Here is a 14,238-nt window from a genome sequence, read left to right on the forward strand (position 1 = left end):
TAACAACCACATCTCTCTCGCTATTAGTTCTGTACAATTAATCAGTTCAGAAAGCTCTTTCAACATATGAAACCTTTTTGTTTGTCTGTCTAGCTATCTGTCCTCTATGTAGCATAGGTGTGGGGTGGTTGATGGTTGGAGTGTACAGCTGATGGGATTACTGCATCCACTCCTGGTAGGACTCCAAACACGACTTTTTTGTGGATTACGTCGATGGAGAGGAGGTGCCTGTATGAAGGATTTAAACATGTCCTGCATGCAAGCATCGATCAGCAGGATTAGCAAACTTCTAGTAGTTTGTCTGCCACCTGCAGAGGGAGCATCTGGTTCTTAGCAGGTGAGCAACAACACACAACACATCACACTGTGTGATTATTTATTCAACAAAAACGAAGCCAAAATAAAGACGTGTGTGAAAAAATAAGTACAAAGCAGCCAGGTGACTGATTAACTGATCATCAGTAAGTGTGAGAACCTCTATAAAAGCTTAATTTTTGACAGTTTGTTGGCCTCGAGCATTACAGTGTGTGTTAACACAATGTCAAGGAGGAAAAACATCAGCAATCATCTTAAAAAGCAACTGGTGCTGCCCATCAATGTGGGGCGGTTTATAAAGTCATTTCCAAACAATCTAAACTCCATTATTCTATAGTGAGGAAGATTATTCACAAATGGAAAACACTGAAAGTAGTTGCCAATCTTCACAGGACTTGATTTCCCAGGAAATTAACCCCAAGATCAGATCAAAAAACCCAAGAGCTACCTTTCAAACTCTACATGCCTCAGCATGTTAAATGGTAACGTTTATGACAGCACAATTAGAAACCCGATTCAAATTCTGTGCTGGGACCTTAGGGGAGCTGAGCTGTGATGCAACGCTGTAAGTTCCCACACTCCTCCAGAATGATGCGAGAGACTGATGAAGTAATATAGAAAACCATTACTTCAAGTTATTGCTGCTAAAGGTGGTTTTATAAGCAACTGAATCGTGGGCTGTGCTTAGTTTTTCATACACTGCTTTTGCATTGTGGTCTAGTTTTTGTTACGGAATGACATGTTATAAAATCTTATGTGCTGTTGTTTTTAAAGGTCGTATTTAAATAATATTAGAACCTGATATGTCCTGATTGATAAAACCTTAGAATTAAAGAGGGTGTATTATTGCTAATGTCACAATATAACCTAAATTACAACTACAAACAAATGTGTGGGCATGTTGCAGTATACAGGAATAATATGAGTACACCTGTATATGAGACAGGCTTTCAGTCACGTAAACAAATGTAAGTATATATCTATCCTGCCACTGTACTTGGCTTCTTATGCTGGTTGAAAACATTACATCAGTATTTTCATACAAATAATTTTATATTCCTTATTGGATCTGAGCTTTATTGTCAAAACCAAACATTGTGGTTTGTGAAAGGACAGGAAAAGAATAAAAATCACTTGAAACAGCTCATTTATTAGATACACAAAAGAAGAAACCAGACCTGTACCACACAGAACTGCCTCTAAATCCTCCAAATTTCTTTTAAAAATATTACAAAACATCTATAAACATACACATTTGTAATAAATAAGATAAAAAATAATTATAATAGTGCATATAATGTAAGATTTACAGAATTTACGTCAGTATTTCATAGAAAAGGGAATGGATCCTTGGTAAACTGCAGTAACTGATAAAAATATCCATCTTGTCAGTTTGCGTGGAAGATTAATGACTGGAAGCCACGCAGCGCTGGAGAAAAGGGGGTAGAGGCAATTTGTCCATATGTTTTAACCTTTTCTGTCCTAAATTCTGACGAATCGACAGTCCACATAAAGCCATGAGGGATGGAGGATCTCCTGAGAACAAGCCAGAAACAACATAATTTAGTATAAGGCTGTGTTTTATCTTTATATTTCTGCGTACAAAGACAAATAAATAAATGAGGAACTCACGTGTAGAACCATTCATGTAGCGCAGTCGAATGCAGGCTCCTCCTCTCACACTGCTCACTGCTGGGAACAGCTCCACATCTCGAGGGAGGTCCTTAAAAGCTACGCCAAGGAAGCTGCCATTGACAACAAAGCCCAGAGTCCCGGCATCGGCATCCAGAACCAGCAGGACACGCTCAGGAATGAGGAGAGGTGTTTGTGCCATCTTTGCACTTGATGAAGAGGAGGACTGTGACTTTGAATCAGCTGCCGCCTCAGAGTGACTCCTCTTACTCCTATTTTCTGGGTAAAGCTTCAGAGTTTGCCCACCATGCCAGAGCTGATTGGTTTTGAGCTCCCATCCCCAGGACTGTGAATCTGCCCCCACCAGCACATTGTACCCTGAAGACTGCAGGGGACAGTCCTGCCTCGAAATGCCCACGACGGCATGAGTCCCTCTGTGTTCGGGCCTCCACACCACCTCCCAGACATGAAGTCCACTCTTCACTCCTATCTCCGCTCTCATGCCATCACTGCTAAGCTCAGCCGGTGAGCGGGTCGCTTCCTGTTTGCAGGGGGACAGCAGGAAGTGAAGAGAACGGTGGACTGTGCTCCAGTGTGAACGACTGTCTCCTGGGGAAACTGGAGGGGAGTTCAGTGTAACTGCAAGGCGAGAGGAGGTTGGGATGGCCAGTGGGAGGAACGCTGATGACGAAAAGGGAGGCCTGTTGGCTGTCCTGCTGCAAAACCAACGTGACAGACTCAGACCCATCAGTGCAAACGGCAGGGTCACTCCTATGTGTTGTCAGAGGTGAACTATGGAGAACAACAAAAAAACAAAATGCGACTTAATATTAAACCTTAGATATGCAGTCATTAGAGAAAGAAAGTTTGAAAAACGAATTGGACGCTAAATGCTTCCATAGAAATTAAGAGTGTAAGTAGCAGCCAGGTCCTGCTCATCAAATGTACTTAATTAACTGATCGTCAGCAAGCATGAGCACTTCTATAAAAGCAAAAGGTTTTCAGTTTGCTGGTCTGGAGCATTCACAGTGTGGAGGTTAAAAACCCTCATTCAGACTCAGAAGGCAGGCAGGATTAAACAAACAATGAGCCTTAGTCCATGAAACAAAGTCCAAAAGGCAAGGCAAAGCAAAAAGTCAGTCCACATAAACATCACAAGCGAACAAAAATGACATCTAAAACAGGCAGGTAACACGCTGGTACGGTTAACAGATACTACCACAAGGACTGAAATTAAAGCCAAAGACAAGGACTGACAATGAAAGACAACGAGACAGGAGTACGATAAAGCAGATAAATAACTCACAATAAAATATGATAAAAAATGGAATCACTAACAGAACCAAAGACTTGACAAGTACAGGATGACCCAAGAAAGGCGAACATTTCTCTGTTGTTGAAAATGTCAATTGCGAAAATAAAGCTGCCAGATAAATGGACAGAGGAGCAGAAGTCCAAAGCAGTTTGGCATGAAAATATACAAATAGTTCAAATGTGTCCTTAAGTACAGTCCTTGAGTATAGGACTAAGTGCAAAGGTGTCGTATATTTAGAACTCATAACATTACTCAGTGAGAAATGCCTCCGTCAACGGTGGGTCTATTTAATTTAAAAACCATGAAATATGTGGTAAAAGTAATTATCTCAGACACACAGTGTTCGCAGTTTGCAGCAGGATAAAAGGAGGAGGTGGTTTGATATGAGAATATATATTCCAGAAAATGAACAAAGTTCTGACCCCCTGGATAGTGTTGTTTGGTTTTTAGAAATATTTTTGCTAACTAATCCTGAGTTTCAGTTACACAGCTGAGAAGATTGCCTAAGTTTATCTTACAACAGCGATGCATATATGTGTTAGAAAATCTGCCAAATCACATCTGAGCTGTGATAAATAAAAAAGAATTGAATTTATCTTCAAAGCGTACAGATAACACTGCACAACGCACACCAATAACACTGCTGTTGTGATAAATTTAGTGTTTCTATCATGGATTTTTTTGTCTTAATCTACTTTCCTGGCAACTTTGTATAGTTTTTACAGGAATTGGAACATTGGTGTAGCAGGGGATACTAGGAAGCTGTATTTCAACATTATACACTTGGATTTTTTGTGGGAAATTATTTGATAATTATTTATGACAGTTACAGTTTTTATATTTAAATATAGTATTTAAACACGTTTAAATAGCTTAAAGCATATTTTTAGTAATAATGAAACAAATACAATGTTAAGGAACAGACAAGGGTGGCCAATTAAGCTAAAAAAGGGGGGGTTTAGCATAAAAATTGCTGACATTTTTTTGTTAACTACATGAAATATAAAGGAAACAAATAGTTTTATAAATAAATACAGATTTGTTAAAGGTTAAGAAGGGTACTTCTCCGAACATGATACAAATGCTCTATAATAAAATTCACCAGAATTGAGGAGATTGGGTGTTAGATGCACAAACTTTTGGGGGAGGGATCCTCAGACCTCTTCATGATATCCTCCCCATGTATTTATTTAACGTCACCTGTTAAGGTGGAGCAGAATAAAGTGAACTAGAAGAATACAGTAAAAGACAGAAAGTCTCCATCGAGCTAAGCAAACAGTGTAGATAGGGACTTCTATCAGCCTTACCCGCTGGTGTGGCTCCTTCTCTGGTGCTCATGAGGACATTTCCTTCACGAACCCTCCGCCTGGTTCCCTATCTGAGCTTATATGAGGCTCTTATCAAGCATCTCCTGCGTCTTATCGCCGCTCGGTAACGTAACCGCTCCGGTGTTTTGGTGATGCTTCTCGACTCGACCTCCGGAACGGGAACAGCACAGTCCATCACTGCAGTCTGACGCCTGCAGAGATGCAGTGACAAGGACGAGAGAGCCGTGACGCTATTTGTTGTTTATCTGCAGCCCTCATCACTTTCCGTCTTTATTTCTCCCTCCACTTTTTTTTATCGCGTCCGGTAGTGGATGTAAACATAAATGGCGAAACATAGGAAGAGAATCAGACTCGGACTTTTAATCAACAAGAAGAGAAAAATAAAATAAAACCCGAAGCGGCTCATCGTTTGACAGAGCGCAGGCGCATCAGGGGACTGTGGGTCCTAAAGCCCTCTGTGCTGTCTTACAGACATGTGACGCACTAGAGCGCACTTTGGACAGACGCTTCAAGCAAATAAAGATACTGATACATCTGCGTCCACAGACAACAGATTATAGATATATACTGCGTTTAGAGACAACACTCCTGACACTAAGATAGGATATTTATTTATCACAGGGCTATGAAACTCCTCTGTTACAGCAGTTAGATTAGCTACAGTACTTAAACTTAAATTAGCAGAATATTATGTAACTCATTAGAATACAATGCAATACTACATGTTTCATATTTAATTAAAGTTGGTGTGTGTGTCCGTGTGTAAGAATGAGTTGTGTGGTTATGTGGATGTGAATTATGTGGATACGTGGGACTCTATTCAGTCCAAACAGAGAGAACATATAACTAAATAAATAAGGGTGTAGGGTCAAAATAAACTGTTAACATGTGAGAACAGTTGATTCTTCCATAGACAGATGTGTTGCTCTCAGGCTGTTGTGATATTTGATACCACAAGTTACTACATGTGAAAAATGTATCTGTGATTATCCGTGATCGATAACGGTTTGTTCAGTGATCAGCCGATCAGTTTATTCAGTCTGTTGGGTCTATCAGCTCTGACGCTGCTCCCCCAGCAGACCACAGTAAAGTACACCGCACTCACCACAACAGAGGAACAGAAAATCTCAGAAAACTTATATCAAAGATCTCAGCTTAATTATGAAATAGAGCCTGCTCGTGTCGGTCTTCCAGTTTAGCGTCTTTGGACCACCACCAATAAATTTTTGTGTTACTGATGTTTTTAATACTTGTTTTATACATCCTCAAATAAACAACAACACATGGCATATCACACCAAGTCATTATTTATTGAACAAAAACTAAGCCAAAACCAAATACATAGCAAGTACAAAAGCTTATAAAGAAGAACTTCTAGCAGTAATGATTTTCTGTGTGACAAAGATAGCCTCACATTTGACTCAAAAAGTAGCCAGTTAGCATATTTGTTTGCAAGAGAAGTATATGAGTTATAAGTATGAGCTTAGAGAAAGGCTGTTCTTACAGCGTCTCATTGTAACCTGTATAAACTCAATGTCAGCATTCGTAACAGACACACTGCTTCTTTATAGCTTGCCTTAAATTTAATCTGGAGCTCATTATTTTTCTTTTATCCGTTAGATGGCACATGCTGCACTGCCAGAGTTTATTCGTCCTGTTTGGTGACATGTCCAGCTGGTGTTATCAAGACATGGCATAATTTTTAAAACTTGTCAGAATGACTGAATGTAGAAAAATATATAAATATTTAAATTTGTAGTCACTATCAAATTTAGTGACTGCAATCATTTTCACTTTCATCTAAGTGAAAATGGTTGCAGACCTACAATACAGCGACGTCGCTGACAAGAACATTTACAGCACAGAGAAATCTACATAAATTAATGAAATATATAAATGTAATATAAATGCAAATATAATAGTTCAACTTGCCTTTTTTAATTTATAGTGATGGTTCATAAAAGTCAGAACTGTTAACCTTTTCCCTGAAACTTCACCTCACTCGTTTAACACTAGTGACGCCACAGCGTACGAGATTATGAATAACAATAACAACAAGTCACAAACTTCATCTGTTTTCTTCCTGAATATTTTTTAACTGACCAACCTCAGTGGCCCAAGTAAGGACATCTTTTATTAACTCACAAAGTTCAGTCATTAAAATTATGAATATATATATATATATATATATATATATATATATATATATATATCATAAATAATTTTATGCATTTCAATCTGAGTGTAAAAGTCTGATTTAATCTCCATCCTCCCATCACTTAACTACTTCAGGGTGGTGGTGGGGCTGGAGAGGTCACCAGTCTGTTGCAGGGCATTTAATCCACCTTAAACCTCATTTTCCCCACTATTTCAGTTAGATCGGCCTGTAGAATAAATAAAAAACAACAGAGTTGAAATTTGTTCTTTTTTGTTTTGCTGACATTTTGTGTTAATGTGTTAAAACATTAAAGTAAAAACTGCAGCTGCTACGGTAACCGTGACAGAGTTAGAAGTGGGAATAATGACTGTTAGAGTGAAATGGGGAATAATCAGCACACTGCTTACATTAACTAATGCAATTACCCAAGTTACAGTTTCAGATTTTGTCGTTCGAGGTTATTTTTGGTTATGTGTCTCACCTGTGGCCTTCCTCTTGTAGAAAATAACTCCAATAATTGGAAACACCAAAGCCAGCAGCAGCCCTGCTGCACCAACAGCAATCTTATTCTTCCCTGCTTCAGTTATTGGCACTAAAAACACATTTATCACTGTGTTAGATATACACACTTATTTAATATGTCTTATTTTAGAAGGATAACACCAGTATGAGTTCTACTGATAAACTTTCCTCCAATCACTCTCTTACCCCAGTCATAAACCTTGGGCTCTGTGAGGCTGGCATGCTCCACCACGCAACTGATTTTCTCTCCAGGTTTCGATGAAATCTCGATGTAGGAGTGAATCTGGTAGAGCCAGTTTCCGTTGGGTAGTTCATCAGTGGAAGTCACATTAGATGTTGCCTCCTTTCCGTCCCTCAGCCACGTCAGTTTGATTTGTTTGGGATAAAAGTTGTACGCGCTGCACATGAACAAGCCTGGATGTTTGCTATCTGCTGACTCAACTAACCTCAGCCTGACAATGGGCTTCACTGGAGGAAAGAACAGACAGAGCTATTTAATATAAAATGAAATATCATCAGTTAATACACTGATACTGGACCAGTAACACTATGTTTCTGTCATTATTTAGATTACAGTCAGACATGTGTAACAGTGGAACAGATGAAGAGTTTCAGGAGCTGCATTTTGCCGCGTATGTTGTCCTGATTCTAAAAAAAAACATTGCAGGTGTTTCGACGATGATACATGAATGCTTTTCACTAAGGAAATGATCTGAACACTTCTTTCAGCCCACTTGATGAACAGATTCCTGCAATCATTCCCTCATAAAGTTCTTAAAACGTTTTCAGAAAAGCCGCTCTAAAGCATCAAGTTGTTTCTAAAGAGACCCCAGAGTGAGCAGGCTGCTGAACCCTAAAACATCATTAGTTTCAGCTGTGCTCACCTGGTCTTGAAAGAATGTCCAACACGAGTGGGATGTTGGTTCTGCACTTCTCTTTGTTCTTTTTCTCATGTTCCAGGAAACCTTTGTTTTTATTGAGATTGTCTGCAATTTCTTTAGTTTTCTCTGTGTAGCCGACATATTTCCCCAAAGTGCTGTTGTACTGGCCCAGAAGCATCTTATTCAAGTAGACTTGCGCCAGATAAACAACATCATCTTTAGAAGTAAACAGGCAACGGATCACACCGTAACCAAAGTAAGCATCTGTAACACAAAGTCAACAATTAGCCAATATGGAAATGCTCATGTTTTTTTATCTTCTCACACACAACAAAAGCACCAGTTTAAGGTTTGCTTGTATTTTTATTTCTCTAATGATATCGTTGTTGTATTGTTGTAACACAAACAATACAGTTTATATATTAAAGTTACTTACCCGCTGTTGAAAATATCAAGAGCACATGTGGTAGTATCAAAAAGTTGTGAGTGTGCATGGTGACGAACACGAAATCACGAATGAAAGTAGCAATCAATCTGATCTTCTCGCATAAGGAAGTGAATCTGCAGCTTGAGTAACAATAAACTTTTTAAAGAGTAGGCGTGGTGCTCTGTGTATGTATGTGGTGTGATTTATTTTCACCCTAACTGCTGGATTTGTGCAGACTGTAAAAACTTGTGTAAAATTTCACCTGAAGCTGTTTTTGAAACCACATACAGGAAGGCCGTAACACATCTGTTTGATATCCAAGCAGTGGTGCCTTCATCATGGAAAGAAAAAAGAAGGTTTTTGTAAATGATAAAAGAAAGAACTGTGCGTGAGATGAATTAGTATTCAAAATTTGCTTCATTTCCCCGCTATGGCAATTTATTACAGTGCAAACAAGGAATTTAGTTCCAAAATCAGAACTCTAGCATATTGTGTTATGTATTTCAAGTTTGAGTAAATTCCTAGCAGTAACACCATCTTTCAGTTTAAAATAACCTGAAGAAAAATTACTGCTGCAGGTCTGATATTTGTATCTTAATATTGTGCAGCGAATTGTGTGTATTTGTAGTTTCATGCCTATAATAGATTGAGATATTAGTTTCTTTTAAGTCCTTTGGCAATAAAAAGATATTTAAAAAAAACATTTTTTTGGACCTTATAAAACTCATCGGTTTTACATTAACCTGAATACCTGCAATATTGTCATTACTGACAAAAGTAAAAACGTCTTTTTATTTTTGCTTTATTCATAAGACTAAATATTTACCCCAGATTCTTGTTTGGGGTCTCTCCAGTGCTCCACGGTGCAGCTGTAAATGTCACCCTCGCTCAGGCTAAACGTCAGAGTTGAGAACTGGTGGAAGGTTTGATCTTTATTGGGAACATACCGACTGAGCGACACCCTCTCAGACACTGGATGGCCGTTTTTGGTTTAGCTGAAATTGATGGAAGGTGGGTTGAAATGATTCACAAAGCAGATCAGGCTATTTTCAACCCCCAGCTCAACTTCTTCAGCAAGACAGAGGATGCTCTCAGGGGGTCTGTGGTGGGTTTAAAAACAACTAAGATCCATCATATCTTACCAGTTATGTTACATCAAAGATAAATGAAGTAAACAGCAGTAAAACTCATGTACCTTTTTCCTCCGGTGGATTTTTCTGTAATGTATAACACATTTGTTCTCTGTGTTCTCAGATCTCCAGATATTTGACTTGGGTTAATCCTAAGATGGGTGGGCACTGTGTATACAACCCCATGTCTTTTATAATCAACATTAAAAAAGCTCTTCAGCCTTGAATTTACTTAACTTATATCATTGTCAAAACAGGTCACTATTGCAACTGAGAATAAAAACTTAAATGATAAATGTATAAATTTATGTCAATAGAAAATTAGACAAACAAGGTCGTTCTGTTTAACTCTCGGGTATTTGGTTGTCTAGAGAAACATCAAAAGACGCCCATTGAAAGGTGAAGTTTGAAGGAATGTCAGAAACTCATTCTTAGATTGATTATTATGACCACAGGGTGCTTCATGTGTGAGTGGCCATTGTCAGGAAATTCAACATTGTCCAATTCAAGGCCACACATTTAATCTCTGTCTGGTCAATGAAAATAACAGACTGATCACACCTTACTTCCTAGGTTCCTTCCTGTAACTGAGACATTCTGAATTTGTCAGTAATTACATAAACAGTTCTTGCATCATCAGCCAGAAATATGAGAAATTACACAAGGCTATGCGTAATACACCACATTCCTCGGTTTTTACCACAGTTTTAGTCCAAAACTTTCTAACTTCCTTGTAACACGTGTGATAAGAATGACTACACACAAGTAGCATAAACCCAAAAAGCAGAAGTTGGTGTGTCAGGACCAAGGTGTTGCAATCACAGCTGCAGGGTTCGCAGGTCCCTGTGGATTTACTTTGGTAACGAAAGAAGTTACATCCAGTCCTTCTCACTAAAATGCACAAAATACTTTGAAACGTTCCATCCTCATAAACATCTGCAAAGAAGATTTGAATCACTGTTTACCAAACTGCACTGTTTACCTCATAGTTTATGGCTTCTTCTTTTCTGCCTTTGCTGGCATGTTACTGAGTTTGTTTTAACAACAACACATTAAATGCTTTGACAAGTCTCTTTTTACTTCACTAAAACCACTTAGTGGAGGAATCTAAGTTGTTTGGGTTAAACCAGATTGGTTTTTAAAGAGTCTGATGATAAGCTAAAGCAAAAAAATTAACTGTGCCTACATGAGGAATATCAATAAGAAGATTGGTACTCAAGGTTTCTTAGCAGAATATTACAAAGCATCACACTGCCTCTGCAGGCCCAGCTTCTTACCAAAAGGCATCCTCGCAGCTATCTTACTGGCTCTGTCTGTCTGGTAATATTCTGGTTGTAAGGTTGTAAACATTTTTGCAACAGGACTCAGCTCTCTTACTGTGTTATTGAAGAGCATACAGTCAGATTTAATTCAACGAGATAAACGATAACTAGAAAAACTAACATCCGTTTAAATATAAGGTTAGATTTTAGTACTTGGATGATTCCTTTGCAGTCAGTAAAGGCCTGAAGTCTAGAATCAATAGGCACCAAATGGATTTTCTTTCATTTGAGATGCTCATCCAGGCCTTTACTGTAGCTATTCTCAGTATTGCTTGCTTGGGGGTCTCTCTGCCTTAAGTCTTGTCTTCAAAAACTAAAATTCTACTGCAATTATACAGAATTTCCTGGAGGAACCCACCCGAGGGATTAATAGCTTTATCTAATCTAATCTAAAAAGCATGCTCTGTTGGGTTGAGATCAGATGACTGAATTGATGAAGCTGTTTTTCCTGCAGCCTGAGAGCAATGGGCTTTGTTAAAATAATATGGTACTGTGAGGTCTGTAAATTTACACAATGTGTAACAATCGGGAACCACTAGATGTCAGCAGATAGCTGTCAGTTCTGCTTTCTTATCCTAACTATAGTGGCCAATGTAGGACAAACATGTTTTAGTCAGGCAAGAGAGATCAAAAACACAAAATTTAGAATGCCCCCCACAACAGCTGCAGCTGACCAACGTATTTCCACTACTGTTTTAAAAAAACAACAAAAAAACAACAAATGTAATCAAGTAATGGTCAGTTAGATAGTTTTCAGTAGGCTACTGTACGTGTGAGATCAATGATCTGAATGTAGCCGCTAAAACTGGTGGATATAAATCTTCACCTCAAAGTCCGTTCACATACAAGAAGAAGGGGAGTGAGTGGGTCGGCGCTCAGGGCACAGAGACTAAGTTGGCCTTAAACACACCCTTTATTTCCATGGGAACACAGACACAACCAGAATCACAAATACAGTTTAAAATCCCCCTATACAATAAAAAGAGTTTCCAATACGCTAAAAACCCTGCCGGCAAAAATAACTATATACCATCAAAACAAAAGCTACACAAATGTTTCCCATATGCTAAAATCCCCCCACAGTGCCATAATCCCACAGTCCAGCCACACGCAGGCAAATGTTCCTTATCTGAAACAGGAGAGGAATTTCTCTTCCGGGATGGAAACCACACCGGCCAGAAGAACAAGGAGGGGGCTCCTGTCGCAGACCTGTCTCCTCCTGACAGCGCGTCACCTGAACACGGCCTCCCTCGTAGCACCGCCAGATGCAGGCAGAGGGACACCCCTGCCCTGCTGTGGATTGCGGGCATCGCCACCCACTGTCGCTGTTCCTGCCGTTGGGACTGGATCGCCGTGTTCCGCTGGCCGGTCCGTCGCCGAACGACTCGTGGCACCCCACAGTCAGGCAGCAGGTCCTTCGACACATATGCTGGCTTGCACACGTTTCTTTTTTCTCCTGCTCACCTTTTGTGCGTCGCTCTCTCCGTCTCTGCGCTCACTATCCCCTTTAGCAGGTCAGTTTGGCGGCTGATAGGCCGGCTCGGGGAACGCCCCGCCTCACAGGTGTCTACAATTGTCTGCTTAGTCCACAGTGGATTAAAAGAATATCGTGCAACAACACTAAAATACACAATATAAATATGAGGATAAAACCATGCAAATAAAATCAACACTATGTACCAATAAACAGCCTGATCCAAAACAAAATATAAAAACAATTTTCCACTGTGTGACGCGAACACCAAACTCATCGAGTGTTATCAGTGAATGTTCTTAATCCAGACGGTCTTCACACAGAATGAGATTGACAGCAGTGATCAGCAGAGGTGCAGCATTCTTACCATCATCATTATTACACGGATTCAAGTACGGGTGGAGTTTCTGAGTGAAGGAGCAGCCAGTGAACGAGTAGATCAGAGCTGCAGCATCTACGTCATAGAAGGAGACCAGACCCTCCTCATAGTCCACAAACACCCCCACCTTCTCAGAACCAGACCGGAGACAGAGACGGACTGGAGGGGCGGCACAAGCTTTGTACTCATTTCCATTTCTCAGACATACAGTCCAGAGACCGTTCTGAGGTCTCAGTCTGATTTTTCCCTTCCTGTTGGTCGCCTCTGTGGACACTCCTAAAGTCCATTTAGTCTTTCCTTTAACCTGAACCTCAAAGTAAAATCTGCCTGAAGAGAAACTCTGCTCTCCTAAAACACAAACACACTGAGAAAATCTCTCTGGGTTGTCCGGAAGTTTCTTCCTCACATCACCATGATTCACTTGTTTTCCATCGTCAGACAGGATGAGGTCAGGATTTGATGTATCAGGATCCAGAGTCACGTCCACTGCATCCTGCTGGACCCTCTTCAGCTCTGCAGCCTCAAACAGCTTCTTCATGTCTTCCCAGAGTGTCTCCACAGCTCTCCCCACGGTCCCCTCATATGATGGTGGACGGACTCTGACCTCTGTCCAGTCCTTGGTGCATAGAGCAGCTTTCAGGGAGGAGAAGCTTTGGAGGAGGTGGAGGTGGTCTTCAGAGTGTGAGAGCTGCTCCACCTCAGAGCTTCTCTCCATCAGCTCAGAGATTTCCTGTTCCAGATCTTTGATGAGACCTTCAGCCTGTTTCTCTGTAGTTTCCTGTTTGTCTTCGATCTCCTTTATGAGCTCCTTCAGGCGTCTCTCAACGGGCTCCATCAGAGCCGTGAGGACCTGAACACCTTCTGCTTTCTGTCTGTCTGCAGCATCTTTACTCATCTTCACCGACTCTTTGATCTCCTGAATCTCCAGTCGTCTCTTCTGGATCATCTGCTGAACCTCTGCCTGTTTTTTGGGTTTGTTTTTTTTTGCCTGTCCCGTTGGGTTCTTTAGCTGTCAGAATTGTTGTCTGAAGACCAACAAAGATACCCAACAGATTTACTTTGCCAAGTGGATCATCATAGCCTTGCTGTATTGGTGCATTTGATCGACCTTTGTTATTTATTTTATTTTATTTTATTTTATTTTATTTTATTTTATTTTATTTTATTTTATTTTATTTTATTTTATTTTCAGTTGTTACAGATGGGAAAGACATGGCTGGGGGATAGGAAAGGGAGAAAGAAAGATGAAGGAAAAGAAGAACAGAGGGGAAGAGGAACAGTGAGAAAGGAAACTTAAAAAGAAGAAAAATCTCCCGAGTCACCTGTTGAGAGGAAAAAAAAGAGAAAACAACCAA

General features: G+C 39.9%; 3 protein-coding genes across 4 annotated transcripts; all 3 read right to left on the reverse strand.

Annotated features, from left to right (window-relative positions):
* Positions 1–1,445: 1,445 nt before the first annotated feature.
* On the reverse strand, positions 1,446–5,044 carry LOC146377693 (SPRY domain-containing SOCS box protein 1). Its single transcript, XM_084943291.1, has 3 exons — positions 4,570–5,044; positions 1,948–2,739; positions 1,446–1,851 (listed from the first exon to the last, which is right to left on the reverse strand). The coding sequence occupies exons 2-3, from the start codon at positions 2,693–2,695 to the stop codon at positions 1,721–1,723; spliced, it is 879 nt and encodes a 292-aa protein (XP_084799417.1). The 5' UTR covers positions 2,696–2,739; positions 4,570–5,044; the 3' UTR covers positions 1,446–1,720.
* A 578-nt stretch (positions 5,045–5,622) lies between these two features.
* On the reverse strand, positions 5,623–9,566 carry LOC146377694 (DLA class II histocompatibility antigen, DR-1 beta chain-like). Of its 2 annotated transcripts, XM_084943293.1 has the most exons (4): positions 8,155–9,566; positions 7,457–7,738; positions 7,230–7,340; positions 5,623–6,974 (listed from the first exon to the last, which is right to left on the reverse strand). In XM_084943293.1, the coding sequence occupies exons 1-4, from the start codon at positions 8,327–8,329 to the stop codon at positions 6,961–6,963; spliced, it is 582 nt and encodes a 193-aa protein (XP_084799419.1). In that variant the 5' UTR covers positions 8,330–9,566; the 3' UTR covers positions 5,623–6,960. The 2 variants fall into 2 exon arrangements, with proteins under 2 accessions (XP_084799419.1, XP_084799418.1); XM_084943292.1 differs by lacking the exon at positions 5,623–6,974 and having other exon boundaries at positions 6,986–7,340.
* Positions 9,567–11,924: 2,358 nt separating this feature from the next.
* LOC146377695 (zinc-binding protein A33-like) lies at positions 11,925–13,866 on the reverse strand. The gene has a single exon (XM_084943290.1). The coding sequence runs from the start codon at positions 13,827–13,829 to the stop codon at positions 12,804–12,806; it is 1,026 nt and encodes a 341-aa protein (XP_084799416.1). The 5' UTR covers positions 13,830–13,866; the 3' UTR covers positions 11,925–12,803.
* Between the last annotated feature and the right edge of the window lie 372 nt (positions 13,867–14,238).

The sequence above is a fragment of the Perissodus microlepis genome, chromosome 11 (genome assembly GCF_051167445.1).
Source record: "Perissodus microlepis isolate ML-2025 ecotype Zambia chromosome 11, ASM5116744v1, whole genome shotgun sequence".
In the NCBI taxonomy this organism is placed as follows: domain Eukaryota; kingdom Metazoa; phylum Chordata; class Actinopteri; order Cichliformes; family Cichlidae; genus Perissodus; species Perissodus microlepis.

Excerpts from the sequence above, each read along its gene's own strand:
- LOC146377693 (XM_084943291.1), bottom strand. The coding sequence starts at position 2,695 with ATGGGTCTGAGTCTGTCACGTTGGTTTTGCAGCAGGACAGCCAACAGG. Across the intron at positions 1,852-1,947 it reads CTACATGAATGGTTCTACAC|GAGATCCTCCATCCCTCATG; the intron begins GTGAGTTCCTCA and ends GCTTGTTCTCAG.
- LOC146377694 (XM_084943292.1), bottom strand. The coding sequence starts at position 8,329 with ATGCTTCTGGGCCAGTACAACAGCACTTTGGGGAAATATGTCGGCTAC. Across the intron at positions 7,739-8,154 it reads GGACATTCTTTCAAGACCAG|TGAAGCCCATTGTCAGGCTG; the intron begins GTGAGCACAGCT and ends TCTTTCCTCCAG. Across the intron at positions 7,341-7,456 it reads GCCCAAGGTTTATGACTGGG|TGCCAATAACTGAAGCAGGG; the intron begins GTAAGAGAGTGA and ends ATGTGTTTTTAG.
- LOC146377695 (XM_084943290.1), bottom strand. The coding sequence starts at position 13,829 with ATGATCCAGAAGAGACGACTGGAGATTCAGGAGATCAAAGAGTCGGTG.